We start from the raw sequence: 23614 nt of genomic DNA on the forward strand, positions 1-23614 counted from the left end.
CCCGCCTTGGCCTCCCAAAGTGCTGGGATTACAGGCATGAGCCACCGCACCTGGCCTCTAGGTTTAAGATTTGAGTAAGACTGAGAACCTTACAGGCTTTCAATAAATACCTCTGAGCTGATTATTTAAATGGCAGCATCAGATAGATACATGGTATTTTCCCATTACTTAGGTATTTCTAAAGCAAACATTCCCATTCTCTAAAGCCATTCGTTTTCAAAAATCTCTCAAGTATTTCAACATTTTAAAAGACAAAAAATTGATTTTCCAAGGTAGGGAATTAAGTAGACTAATTTGTTTTGTTCACTCTACCTCACACATATCCACTCCAGTCAAATGTCCTGTAAATCATTCTGCATAGAGCAGAACAGACACAAAATGCTTCATGAAGATGGAGACTTTAATCATCTACAAAGCCCTCAGACCTTTTTTACTCTTATATGTTTAATCATACAGATGCCATCTACAGTATTTTGTAATTAGTAAGCAGCAATAAAGTTTATTCTGTACTACTTTAGCATATTAACTATTACTTTAAGTTGAAATAGAAAAATTATATCAATGTCTTTTCGTCTTGAAGTAATAGCAATGAAACTCATAACTCAAATCTGTTTACCAGCCTAAGAGAAGTATTTAAAATCATTAGGCTTCTTCTATGCTTTACTAGAAATATTTACGGAGGGGAAAAAATGGTAGAATTATTCCAAGGCATGTTCAGGAACAACAACAACAACAAAAAGAATTTGTAACTGCAATTCCAACGTTTCATAAATGTCCTCTATTTCCATTTAAAAACCCTTTAAAATTAACATAATTAAAGCAGCTAATAAAATACAATCCCTGCAACTTTTATATATAAGGAAAAACCTCATATAGTATCAGTAGACCACGGCTGATAAATAAAATACGCTGTATTCGTTATCAAATATAGAAACAACAGTTCGAGATTTATGTTTTTTGAAAAAATTAATTTATTTTAAGTTAAGGATCTCTATGTAAATTTATTTTGGTATCAAACAACTGCAATTAGTGATGGGGGGATAAAAGCATCCATAATTGTGGAAGGATGGTAATTTATTTACAAAAACTATACAAAATTAGATTAATTATAACAACTTATCAAAGGTTCCTGAAATCAATTTTGCTTTTGAAAAAGTATCAAAAGTCTTCAGATCCAGAATGACAGCATTTTATTATTTCTGATTCATGAAATTATAGCACATCAGATCTTTAAGCAACTACATCAGATAAAATCCTAGATAATAAAATATTCTCCATTTCCTGACAGCTTGGAATGTAAATGAAAACTTGTTCCATTTTCATTAAAGAAAAAAATCTAGAATAATGCATCCAGTGGTATCGAATACCTGTTAGAATGGCTTGTCTGCTATAATTAAACATCGGCAATTAGTTCCACATTGTTAAACACTGCCTTAAATTAATTCCTTCCTTTAATAAAAAAGTTTTTCTCAGTCATTTCAGATCTCTGTTACTCACTTTTAACTAGCAAATTTGCATCTACATAAGGAATCTTCAAAATAGTGTATATTTAAAAAGTGCATATAAGCAAAACTAAATTTCTCAAATTGTTAACAAATTTAAAGCAAGAATTTAATATTATATTGTAAAATACAAGTAGACTTAACAGAAACATGCTTGGTCAATCTTTTGCTTTTAGGTTTGGTGCCCAAACATTTAAAAATAAAGAAAAAACTACCATGACTCTTTGCTTTTAAGATTTGCAGACACAGCTAAATACTCATCTAACAAAGTATCCAGGCTATCCAGCTATACTGCCATGAATTCATAAGACACTAACACACATTTATAACATAAAAGTAGTCAAAAAAATAAAAAATAAAAAATAAAAAGAAACAGCCACAGGTATTTTAGGGCTAAAATAAGTTGACCTAATAAGGGTTACATGAGAAATAACATATAAGACCCCAAATAAATTTTAGATACAAAATTAAATGATGTGGCTTTGTTCAAACATACCTAAAATTCAAACTCAAGTTAAATACCTACGCTGGCTTTTTTATATCACCAGCTTTCATTAGGGCCTTAATCGCTCTTGCCCTCATCTCAAGTTCTAGCAGCTCCAGTTGCTGTGCAGAAGGCTGAACATCTTCTGGTGGAGGAACAGCCAGAGTGGCCGCTTTGGGTTCGTTTGGGCTAGACTCTGCCAGTCCTAGAATCTCATTCACACTTTTCTCAATGTCTTTCTCCAGGTCATCTATCTGACCAGCTTCACTTTGGACTGTATTTTCTGGTGCCTCGGGAGCAGCTGCTTCTTCGTTGCATGGGCCTTCTATGTCGCTGTCATAAGCATCTGCATTTATACTGAGTACATCACTATCTTCCCCTTTTCCTGTAACAAAAAAAGCAGAAAGATCCATGTCAACCTAAATACCATGGGTCAAAATTTCCTTACTGTTTATAATTTAAAAACTGCTTTGATCCCACCTCCCACTATGGAGTCCCAAACACATTCCATAATCCCCATGCCACCCTCTTTTCCCCTGACTCCTCAATCTTCAAAGCAGATCTAATGCAATGTGAATTCAAATGTATTTTTCATTCTAATTTAGAACACGGGAACATTAAGAAATGTATTCCATCATATGGAGTGCCCATGATCTATTTTCCTAATTAAAATGTCATAACATTTTATATCACAGTAAAGCTTCTGCACTACAAAATGAAAGCTGACACTGGAAATCCTCTGGATAGAATATGGCTTATTATTCAAGTAGTAAAATTTCATTCTAGAAGGTGTTTAAAATACTTTGCTTTATAAACTACAAAAAAGAAAAAGTATCATCAGCAAGCAGTACAACATATGCATTGCAACTATCCCAATCTTTTCATATACTTTTTCAAACACTGTGTTCCAAATCAATAAATTAAAGAAGAATGCCTAAGGCCATTTTCCAAGGTAAAATGTGTTTTAATGACGACGATTTTAATTAACAAAGTTAGTACACCATAATTTTAAAAAATGTGTTTGTTATAAAACTTCTATAACAGATTATGGCTCTCCACCACCTTGTTCTTGGCATTGAATACTACTCAATTCCAGGCATCAATTGCAACTTTGAGTACTCACTTATATTCCCAATTAATTTATCTTTTAAATATTGAATTTTTTTTAAAAAAGTCATGATCCCCAAAATGTTAGCTGTCCCTACTATAAGAAAGCTTTGATAGTGCTTTCCTTACAGTAGGGAAAGCTTCTTTACAAAACATAGATTGATAGATGGTAAATTCTGGTGACAGACTGTACAGGAAGGACATAAACAATTATACTCCATCGGTTTTATAATAGATGATTTACTGACCTTCAGTAATCCTCCTACATGCTTATAATTCAAAAACCACCCCCATTCCAAAATTAAAGTGGAAAATAAAACAAAAAATCATTTTTGTGTCTATAAATAGAACTTGCAAAAAAAAAAGATTATCATTTTATTTGATGGCAAAGAACATTTTATATATGTCCACAAAGCAACAAATATTTCCAAATAGAAAAAAAAAAAAAAAAAAAAAAACTACAGAAAATTGAATATAACCTTTTAAGAAGCAATAATTTATACAAGTATTCTAACTTGAGACTAAAACAGATTTAAGAAAATAAGGCCGGTTGCGGTGGCTCATGCTTGTAATCCCAGCACTCTGGGAGGCCGAGGAGGGCAGATTACCTGAGATTGGGAGTTTGAGACCAGCCTGACCAACATGGAGAAACCCCGTCTCTACTAAAAATACAAAATTAGCCAGGCGCAGTGGCGCATGCCTGTTTCCCAGCTACTCGGGAGGTTGAGGCAGGAGAATCACTTGAACCCAGGAGACGGAGGTTGTGGTGAGCCAAGATCGTGCCATTGCACTACAGACCGGGCAACGAGGGTGAAACTTCGTCTCAAAAAAAAAGAAAAGAAGTGCTAAGTTGTTCACAGTCTCAAAAAATTAATTTTAGTGTCCACCAGGCTTTACCTAAAATTTAGAGTGTGTAGTCACTGATTCTGAATAAGAAACTATAGGCTGTATAAAATATTTTAAAAGACAAATTTTTGAAAAATGTGACTTGTTTTTCAGACTAGAGGTTGTTGCGAGATAATGAATGAAGAGCTGAATAATATAATGAGGGGATGGAGAAGAAGAAAACTGGTAGTTGATTCAGAGGCTTGATCAGACTCAGGTTCAATTTTCTGGTAAGAATATTTAGAAGTGATGTTGTATACTTCCAGTACATAATATATAATTGCTTTTCTTTTTGTGATCATGTCAGTATCCACTGGGATTGGGTATTGTCTATAGCGGCTGATGACAATACTCTTGATTCCCTAAACCTAACCATTGTAATGCTTTTGTTTGTAATCTAGTTTTCTTCCTGTGGAAACTTTCAGGAATTTTTTTTTATCCTTGAATTCTGTTTCACAGGATGTGTCTTAGGTTTGATGTTCTACACTTGGCAAGCCCTTTCAGGGTGAAGGCCTTCTTCACCTTCTATCAGATTTTATCCAGATTATTTCTTTATTTTCCCTTTCCACTGTCTACTTTCTTGCTTTCTGATTTACTCTGACACTTTATCAAGTCCCTGCTCAAATGGTACCTTATCAGATCACGGTGATCACTCTCTGTGAAAGTGTCATCCTACTACTATCTTCTTATCCTGTTTTATTTTTCTTCATTGCACCTGACATTTTTATGTATTTTTACTCTCTCTACTACTCCAATGTAGGACAGAGATTTTTGTTGTTCACTGCTGTTTCCTTGGTGCTCAAAACAGTGTCTTGTACACAGTAGGTGCTCAGTAATATTTGTTGAATTATATTCAGTTCCTGTTGGACTTCATGAGTTGTTCATCTTCATCTCTTAACTTTTATTGCACATTTAAAAATATTTTTTCCTGGATTTTGAGATATTTCCTTAACATTATCTCCCAGCAAATGCTGAATATTTGCTTTTTCGGTCGCTCAGGTTGGAATGCAGTGGCGCAATCTCTGCTCACTGCAACCTCCACCACCAGGGTTCAAGCAATTCTCCTGCCTCAGCCTCCTGAGTAGCTGGGATTACAGGTGTGCGCCACCACACTTGGTTACTTTTTGTATTTTTAAAAGAGACAGGATTTCCCCACGTTGGTCAGGCTGGTCTCGAACTCCTGACCTCATGATCCACCTGCCTCGGCCTCCCAAAGTGCTGGGATTACAGGTGTGAGCCACCACGCCTGGCCGATATCTGTATTTTTAAATTCTAACAATTCTTGGTCTCTGGCTTGTTTTCATTGCACCCTGTTTTATGGCTGCAGTGTCCACATTAGTCTCTCTAATAAGGAAATTAAATGGACTGTCTTCTTCCCCTTTCTTTAAAAGATTATCTTCTGATCCCCGGATTTTATTTCTTTTGTTTATCTTGGTCCTTCATTTGTTTTAGTTATGTTTTTCTGGTAGCTGGTTTTTCAGCAGTTGTTTATTTCTCTAATAGATCTTTTTTTTGATGTAAAGTGGATGTGGGGTAGGACTCTCAGAGTAGAGTGCTTGGATGTAGGGAAAGAAGGAGGAGTTCAGTTGGCTTAATTATTCAAAATGAATTTAATTTTAATTGCCATGTTGTTTGTTCCACAGCCAATTCTTCCTCGCTTCCAAGACTCTCTAAGAAAGAGTTACACTTATTGGCCAGGCGCGGTGGCTCACGCCTGTAATCCCAGCACTTTGGGAGGCCGAGGCGGGTGGATCACAAGGTCAGGAGTTCAAAACTCGCCTGGCCGAGATCGTGAAACCCCATCTCTACTAAAAATACAAAAATTAGCAGAGCATGCTGGCGGGTGCCTGTAATCCCAGCTACTCGGGAGGCTGAGGCAGAGGACTGCCTGAACCAGGAGGCAGAGATTGCAGTGAGCCAAGATTGTGCCACTGCACTCTAGCCTGGGTGACAAAGCGAGACTCCGTCACAAAAAAAAAAAAAAAAAAAAAGAGTTACACTTATCTACGGTGTCTTTGGTTGTGATTTTCCTTTCTTTTGTCAATTTGATCCTGTTTACTTACATTTTGTGAAAACCATAACATTTCTCGTCTTTACATTATATCTTTTTTTGTTATACTATAAATTCATTTTTTCTTTTAATGCTTTTTACAGTTCATTCTTCTAAAAGGTTGAAGAAATACATGTTGGTTGACAGAGCAAAACGGGAAAATTCATTTTTCTTTTTTTTTTGAGACAGAGTTTTGCTCCTGTTGCCCAGGCTGGAGTGCAATGGCGCAATTTCGGCTCACCACAACCTCCACCTCCCAGGTTCAAGCAATTCTCCTGCCTCAGCCTCCTGAGTAGCTGGGATTACGGGCATGCACCACCACTAAAAATAAAAATTTTCTATTTTTAGTAGAGACGGGGGTTTCTCCATGTTGGTCAGACTGATCTCGAACTCCCGATCTCAGGTGATCTGCCTGCCTCAGACTCCCAAAATGCTGGGATTACAGGAGTGAGCCACTGCGTCTGGCCAATTTTTCTTCTTCTTTTATTCCCCTTCCCAGAAGTAACCACTGTTAATAATTTAGAGTACTTAACAAAAACATAATTATCACTCTTTGGCTTACTTTTTGACTTAACAATATAACTTGGTCATATTTTTTAACCTTAGCAATGTACTAACTTTTTTTATAGACAGATAAAAATCTTCATTTTTACTAGTAAGTAAAAAGTAATATTTTGTTTTAATTTACATTTATCTGATTAGAAATTAGGTTGAGCTTTCTTTGCCACATGTGTACTGCCTTCTGTATTTCCAGTTTTGTGAAATATCTGACTTGTTTCTACCCTTTGCCCATGCTTTTGTTTCTTAACAATACCTCGATTCTATATATTCTTATATTTGCCCTTTTTAAAAACAAATTTGTTATTTTTTTGTAGTTTTCCTGTCTTATAAGTTTATTTGTGGCATTTTTTTCTCAGAAATATTAACATTTAGCTAAATCTGTTGTTTTTTTTTTCCTTTGTTTATTCCCCATTTTGTGGTTTACTTTGGAAGGACTGCTGTTAGTTCTGTCATCAGTTAACTTACAACTTATGTTATTATTTTAAATATCTCTCTTCCGTCACTTCAGTGGGTTCTTGGTAGGGATGGGAAGTAGATACGTATGTTCAATTTGCTGTCTTTAGCGGAAATTCATACCAGTATCTAAATAATCCATGCTCTACAGTTTGTCTTGGCTTAATTTAATAATTCACTGTCAAGAGGTTTCACAAGCATATCACTCAAAACACTAGATATACTTTCACCTTATGCATAAGAACTGTTTCTGATAAGCTAAATTATTATCAACTAGAATATTCGTAAGTCCTATCAAGGTTTAAATACGTTAGCATAATTTAAAAGTTCCCTTTATTTTTATACCTCAAAATGTTTGTGATGTGATTAATAGTTCTTATATGTGGCCAGGCGCAGTGGCTCACGTCTGTAATCCCAGCACTTTGGGAGGCCTAGATGGGCGGATCAAGAGGTCAGGAGATTGAGACCATTCTGGCTAACACAGTGAAACCCCGTCTCTACTAAAAAATATCAAAAAAATTAGCTGGGAGTGGTGGCGGGCACCTGTAGTACCAGCTACTTGGGAGGCTGAGGCAGGAGAATGGCGTGAACCCAGGAGGCGGAGCTTGCAGTGAGCCAAGATTGCGCCACTGCACTCCAGCCTGCGCAACAGAGCGAGACTCTTGTCTCAAAAAAAAAAAAAAAAAACAAAAAAAAAAACCTCTTATATGTTTGTTTACTTTCATTGGATATTCTATTTAAAACTTTTATTTTAACAGAAAACAAACCTATGCCACACAGTATTTTCTTTTATCTAATTTAGAGAATCCCACAGCTCTCACGCATTGAGGTTTGTTATAGATGATAATAAAAACAGTGGTACTACATTTTAGTTTTTTATATTATGTGGCACACTCCTTTTTATTTACATTAGGAGTCTATTACTTTTAGAGTGATTGGGTCTTACGTTGTTTATGTTTTCTCCTTGCTAATAAAATGTTTACAGAGTGTTGGCTGTTCTGTTTAGCTGCCAAATATTTTGCCTTTATGGTTTTATCCCATATTCACAACTATGCCTCGCTGAATAACATAAACATATATTCCTCTGAAAAATTATTCCATTTATTTATGTGTCAGTGATGAATCTGAGGAGTGATTGATTCATTTTGCTGTCTAGACACAAGTTTAAATGGATTAGTTTATTTTAAAAATCTTTAGTACTTGGGTGCAGAGTTTGACTGAGATATGAATCAAGTTGGTAGGACTGAAGTCAGCAGGAAACAAAAGAGAAACAGTGAAAGTATACAGGCTAGAGGACAGTGTAATACAACAAAGGTACATTGGTGAGTAGCTAGCCAGAGGGTCAACCATAAGGGATTAAATGCATGATAAGGCCCTTTTTTTCCCCTGAGAAATCTTTTACGTCTTTGTCTTCCTGTAACTATTGCCTAGCCAAGCTCTTAAACTACTTTACTCCTTTCCCATAAGCTATTTGCTCCATTTCTTCATTTGTACTGTTTTTCTCTCAAGTGCCCTAAATGGTATGTAGTATTTCAGGGGTTACCCATCTTAGTGAAGGAGCACAGTCAATGTAAGGAATGTATCATATCTTCTTGTTTCTTTGTGTATTGTTTAAAGTTAACTTTAGTTCTTTTGCTGCTCTATAACATCAGTAACTTAGATCTAAGTTTTTACTTGCTCTCTTTCCTGTGCCACTTTATTATGTCTCTAGTTAATAGTATGAATTTTTATTCTTATTATTTTTAATTGCATTTTTTATATTTTACCTCAGACCCAATTGTCTTTTATTTTTCTTGGTGGATTTCAATAATGTTAGTTTAGCATCATGCATACATCAAAACTGTTTTTATTTCCTTTTTTTCCTTTAGGTATTTTTTAAAAAGCTTAAATTAAGTGGGCTTAAAGTACTAGCAGTGCCTTTGTAGAACCCAAACACCTCTTTAGTTCACAAACATATTTTTGACATTTTACCACAAACCATGTTATATGATTACTTCTATTAGTAAAACAATTTTTTGAGATGGAGTCTCGCTCTGTCGCCCAGGCTGGAGTGTAGTGGCGTGATCTCGGCTCACCACAAGCTCCGCCTACCAGGTTCACGCCATTCTCCTGTCTCAGCCTCCCGAGTAGCTGGGACTACAGGCGCCCGCCAACACACCCGGCTAATTTTTTGCATTTTTAGTAGCGACGGGGTTTCACCGTGTTAGCCAGGATGGTCTTGATCTCTGACCTCATGATCCGCCCGCCTCGGCCTCCCAAAGTGCTGGGGTTACAGGCGTGAGCCACCACGCCCAGCTAGTAAAACAATTTTTGAACAAAACTTTGTGAAAACTTATGTTAATGCTTTATTGAAATAGGTATCACATTACCTGTTATATTTCTTACTACTGACTATACTTTATTTGAAGGAGTAGAAATAATTTACCTCACTTCTTCCTGAAAACTCTCTCTTACACACATACACATACGTATGTGGGCAGAGTGGGGATTAGAGAGACAGAACATGACTACTCCCCAAAATTTTGAGATCTCTGAATGAGTTATTTGGGGATGAAGTTAATTCTTTAGAAAGAATGTACAAGTTTTACCTCTTCTATTTGAGGATCATGATTGATAGGGAAAACCCTGTAATTCCCTAATACCAAAAACGAGAGTAAATTATCTTTGGAAATGTATTAATAAGTTTGCAGATGATGCTTTAAAAAATGAGTTACTGACTCTACTGGAATGATGAAAATTAAGAAATACTGAAAAGACTTGAAGTATAAAGCTCTTCCAATAATTTGCCATGTTCTATTATACAAGTCACTTAACATATACTAAATTATTTCAGATGTGTAAAAAGTTTTGGCATCTATGATGCAGTTATAATGGACAGATGAAACCTATGAAGGCATTTAGCAACACTGTTATGGAGAACTTGGCTTTTTTTTTTTTTTTTCTGCGTAGTGTATTAAACTACTGATTTAGATTTAAGTGCATTAGGTTGACCATCATTTATAAAATTTAATCGTGGCATAACTGATTTCTAAAGACAAAGAAAAAATGCAAATGATTTAGTAGAGAAAACCTGTCTAGTATTCTGTTGAACCGTCACTGAACTTCCAAATAACATGAATATCCACCAGCCTGTAAACTTGACTTTTAAGACTCACAAATCCATTAACTATCCCCTTCAGAGATTATTCCAAGAATCAAATAAATATTTACTAAGTACCTTTTTTACACATGCCATGATGGTGCTATAAAGGCTTCAGAAGTAGGTCTTGCAAAATGTCAGAGTGACAAAATATTTGTGGCATGATTAAGACACAGGTTTTGCCTTCATATTTTGCTTAATGTATGGCATTGTACTTTAACATACCAAATTATGCAATATAAAATATAACAGAATTTCAGAGTATACGAGGCAACACGCAAAAATCAGGGAGACATTCATAGATACATGACATGAGACGGGTCTTTAAGAATGGGTAAAATCTACTAGGTGATATTAACAGAAGAGGAAACTCCAAAAATGGGCACAAGTAAAATGCTAGATGCAAGCTCAGTACAGAGGTATGTGAGCCTGACAGAATAAAATGCACAAGTGGGAATATATAAAAAAAAGGCAGTATCCAAAATTATTGTCTGAAGACATCACCATTCTAGGATAAAAAGCACAATACGGACTCCCTGCTTGTCTTTTACAATGGATCAGATAAGTGGATATTTTTGGTCTTGCACTGGGGCACAATAACAGGCTGACATAAGCAAGTCCTGACTATAATCTTTTGTCGAGTAATCTGAAATAAAAAATTGTTTAAAATAGCATTTATCATTTTTCCTACCACTAATACAGGGTTCTGAAAGAATAAAAGTTTGATATCAAAAATGAAAATACCTAAAAGGGAAAAATGAAGGCAGAATAGTTGTCTCAATTTCCAAGCACTGGAGTTTGGAAGCAAGCAACTTTTCCCCCTCGAGATTTCTTGGAACTTATACTCATTCAAAAGGGCATCACACTCAAATACTTTGTTAGTAACATCTCAGTGCTCCACAATCTACCCATCCTAGGAAAGTGTGCTCGAACTCACCGTCTACTTCACAAACTACCATGTTTCTTGTGGCACTGCTTTTGCTTGTTTACATATAAGCTCAGAAAGAGACACTAGAGACTTGATTCTTAATTTAGATAATGTAAAATTATTTTTAAATTAAATTTTTTTTGAGACAGGGCCTCACTTTGTCACCCAAACTGCAGTGCAGTGGCGCAATCATGGCTCACTGCAACCTCTGCCTCCTGGGCTGAAGCAATCCTCCCATCTCAGTCTCCCAGGGCTCATGCCCATAATCCAGCACTTTGGGAGGCCAAGAGAGATGGATCACTTGAGGTCAGGAGTTTGAGACCAGCCTAGCCAACATGGTGAAACCCCATCTCTATTAAAAATACAAAAATTAGCTGGGCATGGTGGTGTTCACCTGTAATCCCAACTACTCAGGAGAAGGAGGCAGGAGAATTGCTTGAACCCGGGAGGCAGAGGTTGCAGTGAGCTGAGATCACACCACTGCACTCCAGCGTGGGTGACAGAGGGAGGCTCTGTCTCAAAAACAAACAAACAAAAAGGGTATTGAGAGAAGAGGGGAGGTGAGCAGAAGTAGGTTAGGGAAGGGAAGGCTTCATAGATATGGAAATAATCTTAAAAACAGTAGTTTGACATAAATAAGAGTACACTACTGGTGTAAATAAGTTTAGATCTCAGATTTGATATATTGGAACACAGGTATTAAAACTTGCAGTCACAACTGATAGGCTGTGAACTAGACATGTGTTAGATCAACACAGTCCTGGTTTTCAAAAGTGACTTCTATAAGACTGTAGTACAGTAAACCTGACATCAATTCCCAATGAATTCTAGGTTTATTAGAAGGTTTATGAGCTCTGGGAAAAAAAAAAATTAGTATCAACTAGTTTAGACAGATCAGGTAACATTCGATCAGGAATCTAAATGATGCATGGAAGACCCATATGGTTATCTGAGGAGGAAGCAGGCAGGCAGAAGGAACAGCAAAAGCAAAGCCCCTGACACAAGAGTGTTTGGAGTGCTAGAAGAAAGCAATGAGGTAGGAGCAGAGACAGCAAGGCAGAGAGTAACAGGTCACATCATGTTAAGGCTGTACTGGCCAAAGGAAAGATGGACTATGGATTTTGTGTAGAGGTGGGAAGCTATTAGAAGGCTTTGATAAGAACATTGACATGACCATTCATACATTACAAAATAATCAGACTGCTGTGTGAAAGAGACTCCCATGAGCACGGATAGAAACAGGGGGATCAGGATGGAGATGAAGGAAAGGACTGAAGAATGACTCCAAGGTTCTTGGCCTGGACACTGAGAAGAATATAACTGCTATTTATTAAGACAGGGATAGATGGTAGAAGCAGCACGGTATTGTAGTTTTTATGTTTCTTGTTTTTTGGGTGGGTAGGGAGTCAGAGAGGGATCTAGAATTTATTCAGGTACACATTAACTTTAAGATGCTTACTGGACATTTAATAAGTAAACTGGATACGCAAGTGTTAGAAGTCAGAATTGTAGAAATAAATTAGTAGCTGCCAGTCTTGAAACTACATAAGATCATCAGTTAGACAGGGTAGAAAAAAGTCAGTCCTGGGGCACTCATCCTTTAGAAGTCAGAAAAAGCCAGGAAAGCCAGTGTCAAGAAAGAGAAAATAACCAATGCTGTCATATGCCGCTGATGGGTCAAGATGAGAACTGAGCAATGACGAGTGAAATGGCTGCTGGCAGTAATTCACCACAGAGGGGGACATTAATTAGGTAGAGAAATGAAGTATTTGCAGGTACCAAAAGGTAGCAGGATCAGGACTCAAACAGAGGGGCTGGTCTTGGCAGCACAAAGAGTTCATCCGTTTTAACAGGAGATAAGGGGAGTACATAGGTTCAGATACAGGTGGATATGAAAAAAATTTATTTACATATCTGTTTTCCTTTATTAGACAAGTTCTTTCCAGATCAGGACATATTTATCTTTCTATCCTTAGTGCCTAGAACAAAACAGTAAGTTTGTTGGATGAAGGGGTGAACTTCAAAATTTTAAGAGCTATTATTTAGAAGATGTATTAAACTCATTTTCTTCAAACCAAAGGGCACAGAGAAACCAATGAATACAAGTTACATAAAGGCATATTATGATTCAATATATACAGACCCTTTTACCAATTAGAAACTGCCAGGTTGATACTGAGGTGATGAGACAGAAAACAATAATGACAACAATAACAGAAATTATTACTAGGGCTGATCCTTTTGAGCACTTAATATGTACTAAGCACTGTTCTAAAGCATTTTGTGTGTATTAATTCATTCAATCTTTACACCTACATAATGAAACAGGCACTCATATTTACTATCCTTATTTTATAAATGAGGAAGCTGAGGAACAGAGAGTTTAAGTAACTTGCCCTGGGTTCACATAGCTAAAGTAGCAAAACAAAATCAAACCCAAGTAAGTTTCCAAAACCTATGCACTTAAGACATTCTATACGATTTTCCAGAACTTAACAGATTCAAAATAACCACAGAAGCTTCACAAATTAGGATGCTGGGTTCAGCCGAATGTATCTTCTTCTTGTGCGTCCCTTAAATGATATATTTACAAAGTCTCACCTGAATAAATACAGTATGCACCAAACATACACCTAGAGTCTGTGTATTACATATGAATAACTAGTAAGAGAACAAAAAGACAAGCTACAGATTCAGAGAAAACATTTGTCAAACATATGTGACAAAGCACAGGTATCCAAAATACATAGAGAGCTCTTAAAACAACAATACGAAAACAACCCAGTTTTTAAAATGCACAAATGATCTGAAAAGGCAACTCACCAAATATACAAAATGGCAATTAGGTGAATGAAAGATGTTCAACATCATATATCATTAGGGAATTGCAAAAGAAAACAAGAGATTACTTATACGCCTATTAGAATGACCAAAATCCAAAACACTGACACTACCAAATGCTGATGAGAATGTGGAGCAATGGGAACTCTCATTCATCATCAGTGGGAATACAAAATGGTACACTTTGGAATACAGTTAAGCAATTTCTTACAAAATTAAACTTGGTATTTATCCAAATGGGTTGCAAAGTTATGTCCACACAAAAACCTGCACACTATTTTATTCATAATTGCCAAAACTTGGAAGCAACCAAGATGTCATGGGTGAATGGATAAACTGCTGTACATCATGCAATGGAAATTCAGCAATAAAACAAAATGTGCTATCAAGCCACACAAAGACATGGAGAAACTTCAAATACTCAGTGACAGAAACCAACCTGAAAAGGCTACACACTGTATGATTCAAAACTACAGAGATTCCAGGAAAAGCAAAACTATAGGGATTGTAAAACGATCAGTGGCTGTCAGGGGTTGGGGGAGAGAGAGGGCAGGATAAACAGGTAGAACACAGAAGATTTTTAAGGCAGTGAAAATATTGTAATTTCTGTACATTGTAATAGTGGATTGATGTCATTATAAAATTATCAAAACCCATAGAATGTACAACACAAAGGGTAAGTCCTAATCATAAATTATGGACTTGGTTAATAATAATGTACAAATTGGTTCACTTGGGGAAGAGTTGGTAAGCAGGTATATGGGAACTCCGTGTACTTCCTGCTCACTTTTTCTGTAAACCTAAAGCTGCTACCAAAAAAAAGCCTTTTAATAAAAAATAAAGTGTAAGTTCATTATGTATCAACTATACGATGTGGCAGCCAAAACCGCAAATTAAATCATAGACTATGATGTGCTGTGTGTAAAGAGTTCTGAAACTGGTAACCAAATCTGGATTCAAGCCTAGTATTTACTGTCTTTCCTTTGGTAGGAGCACTTTGGTAAAGAGGTGCTTTCCCTAATGAACTGAGTAAGAGTGTAATGACTAAAAAGAACCCAGTGTCCCAATAATGATTGAAGGTTTACACTATGTGACCTCCAAAGTAGATGCCTTAGGAGTATGTCTAAGATCCTATGATACACATCACAGGACAGAATGTGTAAAATGAGTACTTAAAACATTTCTCTCAAAATACTGAAATCTTTGTGGTGCAATCATGGCTCACTGCAGCTTTGACCTTCTTCCTGGGTTGAAGTGATTCTCCCTCCGCGGCCTCCTAAAACGCTGGGATTGTGGGTATGAGCCTGGCTAATAATTTTTTTAAAAGGGAGAAGGGTTTGAACCTATTTAAAGCAAAACTCTGTGTGCATATTTTGTGCTTGCATGTCTTTAAGGAAAAGATTCTCACATGAGACAGTTAATGTACAAATATTCAAAATAAGATGTAGTAAATATCTTCATTGACTTTGATCATTTTATACACCATTTAATTATATTATTTATTTTAATGACTGTATTCAAATGAATATATTTTAAGGAACCATTAAACAAATCAAAGACTAAATCAAACACATTTTCTTTTCTTCCGATAGAATAAAAAATGTAGAGATAACAAAAAAAAAGGGGATATTTCACATTGCTTCCATTAAACAATTTAGGAAAACAGTTATTAACCATTCTTCCTAAGCACAAACAATGCACGAGGCACTGGTCTTAACCAAACCTGTCAGCTAGAAAGGAACTTGAAGACCAAGGCCAAACAGCCAACCATTGCTTGAATCCTCTACAACAGCACCACCACATGGCTATATATGTGGCCTGTGTCCAAAACCTTCAGCATCAGAAACATCTTAGAAGGCAGTCCACTGCGTTAGACCAAAAAATTTTGTCTAATGATAATGCTATTTATTGGTTCTATTTTTTTTCTTCTCCAAGGCCATATAGAAAAAATCTAATCACGCTTCCATTTAATAGTACTTCAAATATTTAACAGCAACAACTATAAACCTCAACTCTTCAATCTAACTTAACAAAGCTATTTCTCATGTATAGTTTTAAAATTTTTCTCATGAAAACTTCCAAGAAAAAATACAAACCATAAGAACTGAATTTTTGAATTTACAAAGTAAAACAGTTCACAAAACGACATACTTCTCCAATTGTAAACTTTAAAGCAACAATTTAAATACAGACCAATATTTTACCATTGCTGAATGTCTGCAGTAAACTTAACATTAGCAGATAGTTGATATTTTTAAAGTATTTTCTACAAATGAAATACCTTCAACAAAGTTTTTAACTATAGCACAACTGACCAATTCAGAAAATTTATATAAGCCACCATTATTTGAAAAGCAGCAATCTCTGAAATCCTCCAGGAAATTAACATAAGATCTCAAACTTGCACATGTGAGCTTGCACAGGTACATGTGCATGCACATGTGTACCTACAAACGTGCTATAGCTGTGCTAATGAGTAAAAACTATAACTGATGTTTCTTATACAACTGCATTCTGACTGAAATTATTTAAGCAATAATTTCTGGCCGGGTACAGTGGCTCACGCCTGTAATCCCAGCACATTGGAAGGCCACGGTGGGTGGATCACCTGAGGTAGGGAGTTCGGGACCAGCCTGGCCAACATGGTGAAACCCCATCTCTACTAAAAATACAAAAATTAGCCAGGCATGGTAGTGGGCACCCGTATTCCCACTACTTGGGAGGCTGAGGCAAGAAAATTGCTTGAACCCAGGAGGTGGAGGTTACAGCGAGCTGAAATCACATCACTGCACTCCAGCCTAGGCGACAGGGCAAAAAAATAAAAAGAAAGAGAGAAAGAAAGAATTTCTAACAGAAGAGTTTCTGTTTTACTACAGTTCCAATCATTGAACCAACAGATTATATTTACATTTAAATAACATTTTCATTGTAAAGTTAGTTCCTTTTATTAGTCCATTATTAAAGTGCAGTGGAAGTTAGTGTACAATCTGATACTCATCTTCAGCACTGCCGGTTTCAAAAATATTTTCTAGCAACAAAGACAAATGAAACCAGCACTAGACAAGAAAATGCCAATTTCAACTTAATGTATAATTAATACTTGTGTATTATTCAAGTAATACTTCGGTATTTTAAATGCTCTACTGATAATGTAATTTAAATAACTTATATACCATTAATAGGTCACGATATGATTTATTTTATTCTGAAAGAGCAAAAAGAAAATTCAATGTTGCTTTATATTTTGGTCTACTGAACAAAAGGTTACTTTTGTACTAAATAAGCTTCAGTGAATTTTCTCAATTGGTCAAGCCATTAAAATGACGGTGCATTCACAAGGAGCTTATATTCTGCTTTTATTGAGCTCACTGTGAACAAAAATAGCTAGCTAGGCAAGAAAAGTTAGAGATATTAGATGTTGCAGGTTATGCACGTTACAAATAGAAAATATTAGTGCATTAGAAAAAAGGGAATAATCTTTATTGAGCCTATCAGGATGTCTATTTCTTGATATACCTCTCAGCTTGTTTGGTAACTTCACGCAAGTTACTATCTAGTTCAGATTTCAGCTATACTAATATTTATCTGGAAGATGTTCTCCATAAATAAATATTCTAAGTAACTTATGTTTATCCATTATGAAATAAAACATTTTATATTTTAATCATTTTGTAGATACTCTTCCAAAAGATTTTAATTCCCTGCTTTTCTTAAAAAGGTTAAAACTAGCCGGTCGCAGTGGCTCATGCCTGTAATCCCAGCACTTTGGGAGGCCGAGGTGGGCAAATCACGAGGTCAGGAGATTGAGACCATCCTGGCCAACACAGTGAAACACCATCTCTACTAAAAATAATAATAAAAAAAATTAGCTGGGTGTGTTGGCGGGCGCCTGTAGTCCCAGCTACTCAGGAGGCATGAGAATGGCGTGAACCCAGGAGGCAGAGCTTGCAGTGGGCCAAGATTGCGCCACTGCACTCCAGCCTGGGCAACAGAGCAAGACTCTGTCTCAAAAAAAAAAAAAAAAAAGGTTAAAACTTAATTTAACTATTTCCTATAGATTTAGTCACAACATGAGCATGAACTGTATTGTACAATGGTACTGCTACACTTTGATCTTACGTCTTCTCAACTCTGCTTGATGTGTTCTTAATATCTCATACCGCAATGAGGACCTGAGTGTGGTGCAGGTTCCTAAGCATAAAAGGCCTGGGCTTTTGAAATCTGGCTCGTCGGAGGTCTTCTTCTCTCCCTCTCTGCACCTTCATGACTGGTTTTTCACATGACTGAAGTTCTCATAAGAAATCACAGCAAATCAGGCTGTTGACACTAGGAAGGGAGTTCTAAAGAACTCTGAGTGTGTGAACATGCGAAAAGAAAAACATCTTCTCTTATAAGGTAACAATGGCTAATCTGTGGTCTCCACTAGCTTTTCTTATCCTTTATAGAACATTCTCTTCTCCTCAGATGATCTAACAGCATATCCTCTATACTGCCTGTTCATTTGATACAAAGAGCAGAAACAAAGAAGAAACAGTAGCAGTGTAGTCTAATGATACATGAGATGTAATCTAATTATACATGAGGTGTAAGATAATATATGATTATATTATATAAAAAAATAGGTGTTTAGCGTGTATTTATATATGACAAATAAATGTCAATTAAATTATGAATCTGAGTTTATGGGGGTGCTCAGAAGTCAGAGTACAAACACGTAATTTTGTCTGGCTATATATGAGGTTATCACAACAGAACTTTTGAAGAGCAGTGGGAATTTTCGGAACAATCAAATATTCATAAATCCTACAGTAAATAAATCAGAAATACAGAAAATCTAGATTTTGCTCTCTCTATATAAATTGAACAAATCACTAAATTCATTATCTAACCTTTTTTTCCACTTTTTAAATTAAGCATTAATAAAAGACCAGTTTTTAAAAAAATCCTGCCTAAATAGCGACTTGTTTTTCTCTACCAAATACGTTCATATGACTCATATTTTAGAGAAACTATTCTAAGCCATCAAAGATTAGGTGATTACATGATAGATAACCTAATCTTCTTGGCTGCAATAAATTTTTACTGCTCTGAATTAATTTTATCAGAAACAAATGTGAGCTGGCATTTGAGTAACTAATAAAAACTTATTTTACTTTCAATTCTTCCTACTAAAGATAAAAAAGAAGCAAAAAAGGCGTTTAAAAGATTAGCCCTACTAATGTACTTGGCTTGAATAAATTAAAATTACCACTTTATTTCTGCTAGCTGGTAATGACAAAAACTGATTTAAAGAAAGCAATAAATAAGGAAGAAAGTAAGTAAACAAGGACAAAATACCTCAGGGGGAAAAACGTTATCCTATAAAACTTACTTTTTTTTTTTCCACATACAACCCAAAGCTACCCAGTTAACGTATCTCCAATGTCTTGTAGCTGATGATATATAAATTGCTGAAATAGGCCAGGCGCGGTGGCTCACACCTGTAATCCCAGCACTTTGGGAGGCCAAGGCAGGTGGATCACAAGGTCAGGAGATCTAGACCATCCTGGCTAAGACGGTGAAACCCCATCTCTACTAAAAATACAAAAAATTAGCCAGGCGTGGTGGCAGGCACCTGTAGTCCCAGCTACTTGGGAGGCTGAGGCAGGAGAATGGCATGAACCTGGGAGGTGGAGCTTGCAGTGAGCCGAGATCGTGCCACTGCACTCCAGCCTGGGCGCCAGGCCGAGACTCCATCTCAAAAATAAATAAATAAAATAAAATAAAATAAATTACTGAAATAAAACTATTCAAGATGATAAAACATTTTCTGGTGGCTTCTGTAACCAACTATACATCACAAAATATAGTCACTCCAGTAGCTAAAAGAATCATGAAGTAAAGGATATATTCTTTACACTTCTGATTTTTGACCAAATAAATTGCTCTCTTCCTCTATCTGTAAAATGGGGTGAGTTAGACACTGAAAATTTATTATTGGTAAAATGATTCTATTCTTCAGGTAAATTTTATATAATAATCAAGTACTTGATTCATACCTTGTTTTAATTCCAAACCTTCAGGTTGCTTATTCTCTCTCATGGATGAAGCAGAATCTATACAGATGTCTTGCCTGGGAAATGAAAATAAGATCAACTTGTAAAACTATATTCAATCATGTAATATTTACTACCCAGGTTCCCAGAAATAAGTTAGGCACTAGGGAAGACAGGCTAAATTCTTCTAAGCTCCCAGGGTGTTATTCAGTGTACTCTGGAAACTCAGAAACATGTATTCAAGTGTCAGAAGCAGCAGCTAGAAACTACTAGCAATTTAAGCAGTACACTTCTTTGTAAAATCAAGGGGCAAACCTGAAAGGAACACGGAAGTAATTTTTTCTCCCTTCCAATACTCTGCAGGGTAGCTGATAGGAGGAATCACAACTCACAGCAGTAACCAATAATTTTTCAAGTTCAATTGTTTAATTTAATGAGCATTTTGGCATTCAAATTACTTTATATTCATTTAATTTCATACCTCAAATGCTTTGATGTCTACAGTATGTGGAAAATACATATTTTATATGTAATATACAGATGTAATCAAAGTAAAAGGATTAAATGTAAGATCATGTAAAAAAGTTTCGATTCACTATGTTCTGGAATACAGCTGCAAAACAATGTGCCTTCTTTTTTTTTTTTTTTTGAGACGGAGTCTTGCTCTGTCACCCAGGCTGGAGTGCAGTGGCCGGATCTCAGCTCACTGCAAGCTCCACCTCCCGGGTTTACACTATTCTCCTGCCTCAGCCTCCTGAGTAGCTGGGACTACAGGCGCCCGCCACCTCACCCGGCTAGTTTTTTGTATTTTTTAGTAGAGACGGGGTTTCACCAGGTTAGCCAGGATGGTCTCGATCTCCTGACCTCATGATCCGCCCGTCTCGGCCTCCCAAAGTGCTGGGATTACAGGCTTGAGCCACCGCGCCCGGCCAACAATGTGCTTTCTTAGCATTATACCATCTTAATATACTTTTCAGCAAAAAGGTCAAGAAATTATAAATATTCAAATGAGCTATGTGACCATTTTCTTCAAAATAGGCATCTCTATCACCTTCTAAGAATTTTTATACACATCCTAAGGATAACATACCAGCAATATTTAGGAAATCTTCCTATTCACAAAATTGTGTCCATTAACCGTAACAAATCCGTCAAATAACCAAAGGATTAAAAAAGACTTGTGATCATTTCTTTGAGAAGTTTACAATATTCTTTACAGTCAGCACCTCTGCCACTTATATGTTTGTTTTGTATTAAAACTGCACTAATAAAGCCCAAACTCAGAGAATACAAAATAATTTGGCTTTGCTGTTAATTATGACATCAGAAATTTATAATTGGGATATCTCAGTGTTTTACACTTCTCTCCAACTTCACCTACTCAGATTTTATTCATTCACCAGAATGACTGGCAGGTCCCAAGGAGGGTATCAACAATTTTCCTTGGCAATCCAGGGACAGATTAAATGCCAGTATACTACATTAAGAGCTTTGCAAGGTTTAAAGTTAAAATGTGCTACCTCAAACCTTCCAGTCAAATTAGATTTTACCTACTGGGAGCATTAGTGTAAGTACGTTTCTTGAGAGAAAAATGTTTGCTTTTACACATCCTAGAATTGCATTTAATTATTCTTCTAAACATACACATCTAAATTTACAAAACAAAACAAAAAAAAAGACTTCAAAATATAATGTAACATCACCAGTAAGAGGAGGATGGATATATGTAATACTCTGAGGACGATATATCATTTATATAATATTCTGGCTGAGAATATATAAACCTGTATTATGAAGAATCACCAGACAAACTCAAAATGGAAATAAGTAATGTTCTGTTAAGGAAAGTTGAATGTCATTGTTACAAAATACAAAGGCTGTGGATCTATTCCAGGTTCAAGGGTTGCTAAAGAGCCAAGACAATTAAATGTTATAACTGACCTGAGACTGCTGAACTGGTAGGGAAATTGTTATGAAGGTCATTACTGAGTCAAAAGACACACTGAAATACTGATGGGGAACTGGATAAAAGTATTGTATCAATGTTAAATTTACTCAAGTTGATACTGTGTTACAGTTACATAATAGAGTATCTCTCTCTTGGAAAAACACAGTGTAACATATAGAGAAAAGTGTCATGATGTATATAACTTAGCTTCCAATGTTTCATTGAAAAATATACATATATAAAAAGTTAGTATGCAAATGGGATAGAAGATCAATAAGTAAATCCTGATAAACGGTATATGGATATTTCTTGTACTATTCTTATTCTTGCAACATTGTAATAAGTCTGAAAGTGTTTCCAAATGTTTTAATAACTCAATATAACTGCCTTCCCTATGAAAACCCCTTAGAGCCCCTTTAAATAAAAATTGGACCCCTCTATAAGGACTATCTTCTCTCATACAACAATTTATTTTAGTGCCCAAAGTGAACTTCTACAACATTCTATTTTAAGTTGGGTTCTATTAGGCTGTTGAAGTCACCAAACAGAATTTCAGACAGTAAGTATTGTACACCACCCTGTGGCAGAAAAGTGAAGTTAGATGCTGTCAGTATTACCTGAAGAAAAAGGAAAAAAAAAAAAAAATCCCAGAAAGTTTTCAATAGTTTGAAAATTTAAAATCTATACTAGCAATTTTTACAAGATGTACTTTATGACTAAAATATAAAATTCTCTAATACAATTTAAAGATCTCCAATAAATGGCATAAAAGGCAAGATATTTACAAAAAGGAAATGTCTTAAATTGTAAGAAAATTATGTGTACATGTCTTTTTAATTCTACTTTTAAGAAAATAAAAAGTTTGTCCCCTCTCAGGTGGTAAGACATACTAGGTGCCAGAATCAGGAAAACTAAAGCAATTCCACTTTATATTTAAATGACATTCAAATATTTCTATCAAACACTTTAAGGAAGAATTTTATAAACAACTGGAAAAAGAGGAATGGGGAGAGGGTGGGAACACACTGCCAAAACCAGTTTTGGTTATGAATTTTGCAATTATCTTTGTGCTCCTTTCCATTTAAATAAATTAAAAAAAAAAAAAAAAAAAAAGCCTGTTTTCTTTTTTGAGACAAGTTGTTGCCCCGTCTTCCAGGAGGCTGGAGTGCAGTGATCACAGCCCATTGTAGCCTTGACTTCCTATGCTCAAGAAATCTTCCTACCTCAGCCTCCCAAGTAGCTAGGGCTACAGATGTGCACCACCATGCCCGGCTAATTTTTTAAGTAAAGGTGGTATTTTGCCCTGTTGCCCAAGCTGTTCTTGAACTCCTTGGCCTCCCAAAGTGCTGAGATTACAGGTATGAGCCACCTAACCCAGCTCTGTTTTTATATTTCTAATTCACTTCTCCTATCTCCAACACTCCTTTAAAGCAGCTTAATTTACAAGCTCGGCCTTGAATCACGAGAGCCCTATACTTATGACTGAGATTTAAGTTCTGAAACCAACATCAGTCTAACTTACTTTATTTTACCTCCACAGCTATCCACTGTCCATCCTTTGTTACAGTTCAATGATTTTTTTAAAATCAGAGTAATACACTGGGGAGATCTGTGGAACTTAATAAAGATCAACCACACATATGAACTCCTATATTTCTAAATGTGGGTGGTGGGTATAAAT

At 35.9% G+C, this 23614-nt stretch overlaps 1 protein-coding gene across 2 annotated transcripts in view; it reads right to left on the reverse strand.

Moving 5' to 3' along the window:
- Positions 1 to 1489: 1489 nt before the first annotated feature.
- The window catches only part of LOC105493857 (caspase activity and apoptosis inhibitor 1), a 52259-nt gene continuing 30134 nt past the window's right edge, over positions 1490 to 23614 (reverse strand). For both annotated transcript variants that reach the window (XM_011761809.3, XM_011761810.2), the window contains exons 5-6: positions 19989 to 20062; positions 1490 to 2371 (exon numbers count right to left, since the gene is read on the reverse strand). In XM_011761809.3, the coding sequence (XP_011760111.1) occupies positions 2025 to 2371; positions 19989 to 20062 (421 nt within the window). In that variant the 3' untranslated portion in view covers positions 1490 to 2024. The remainder of the gene's footprint in view (positions 2372 to 19988; positions 20063 to 23614) is intronic.

Source organism: Macaca nemestrina, chromosome 14 (genome assembly GCF_043159975.1).
Source record: "Macaca nemestrina isolate mMacNem1 chromosome 14, mMacNem.hap1, whole genome shotgun sequence".
Lineage (NCBI taxonomy): Eukaryota > Metazoa > Chordata > Mammalia > Primates > Cercopithecidae > Macaca > Macaca nemestrina.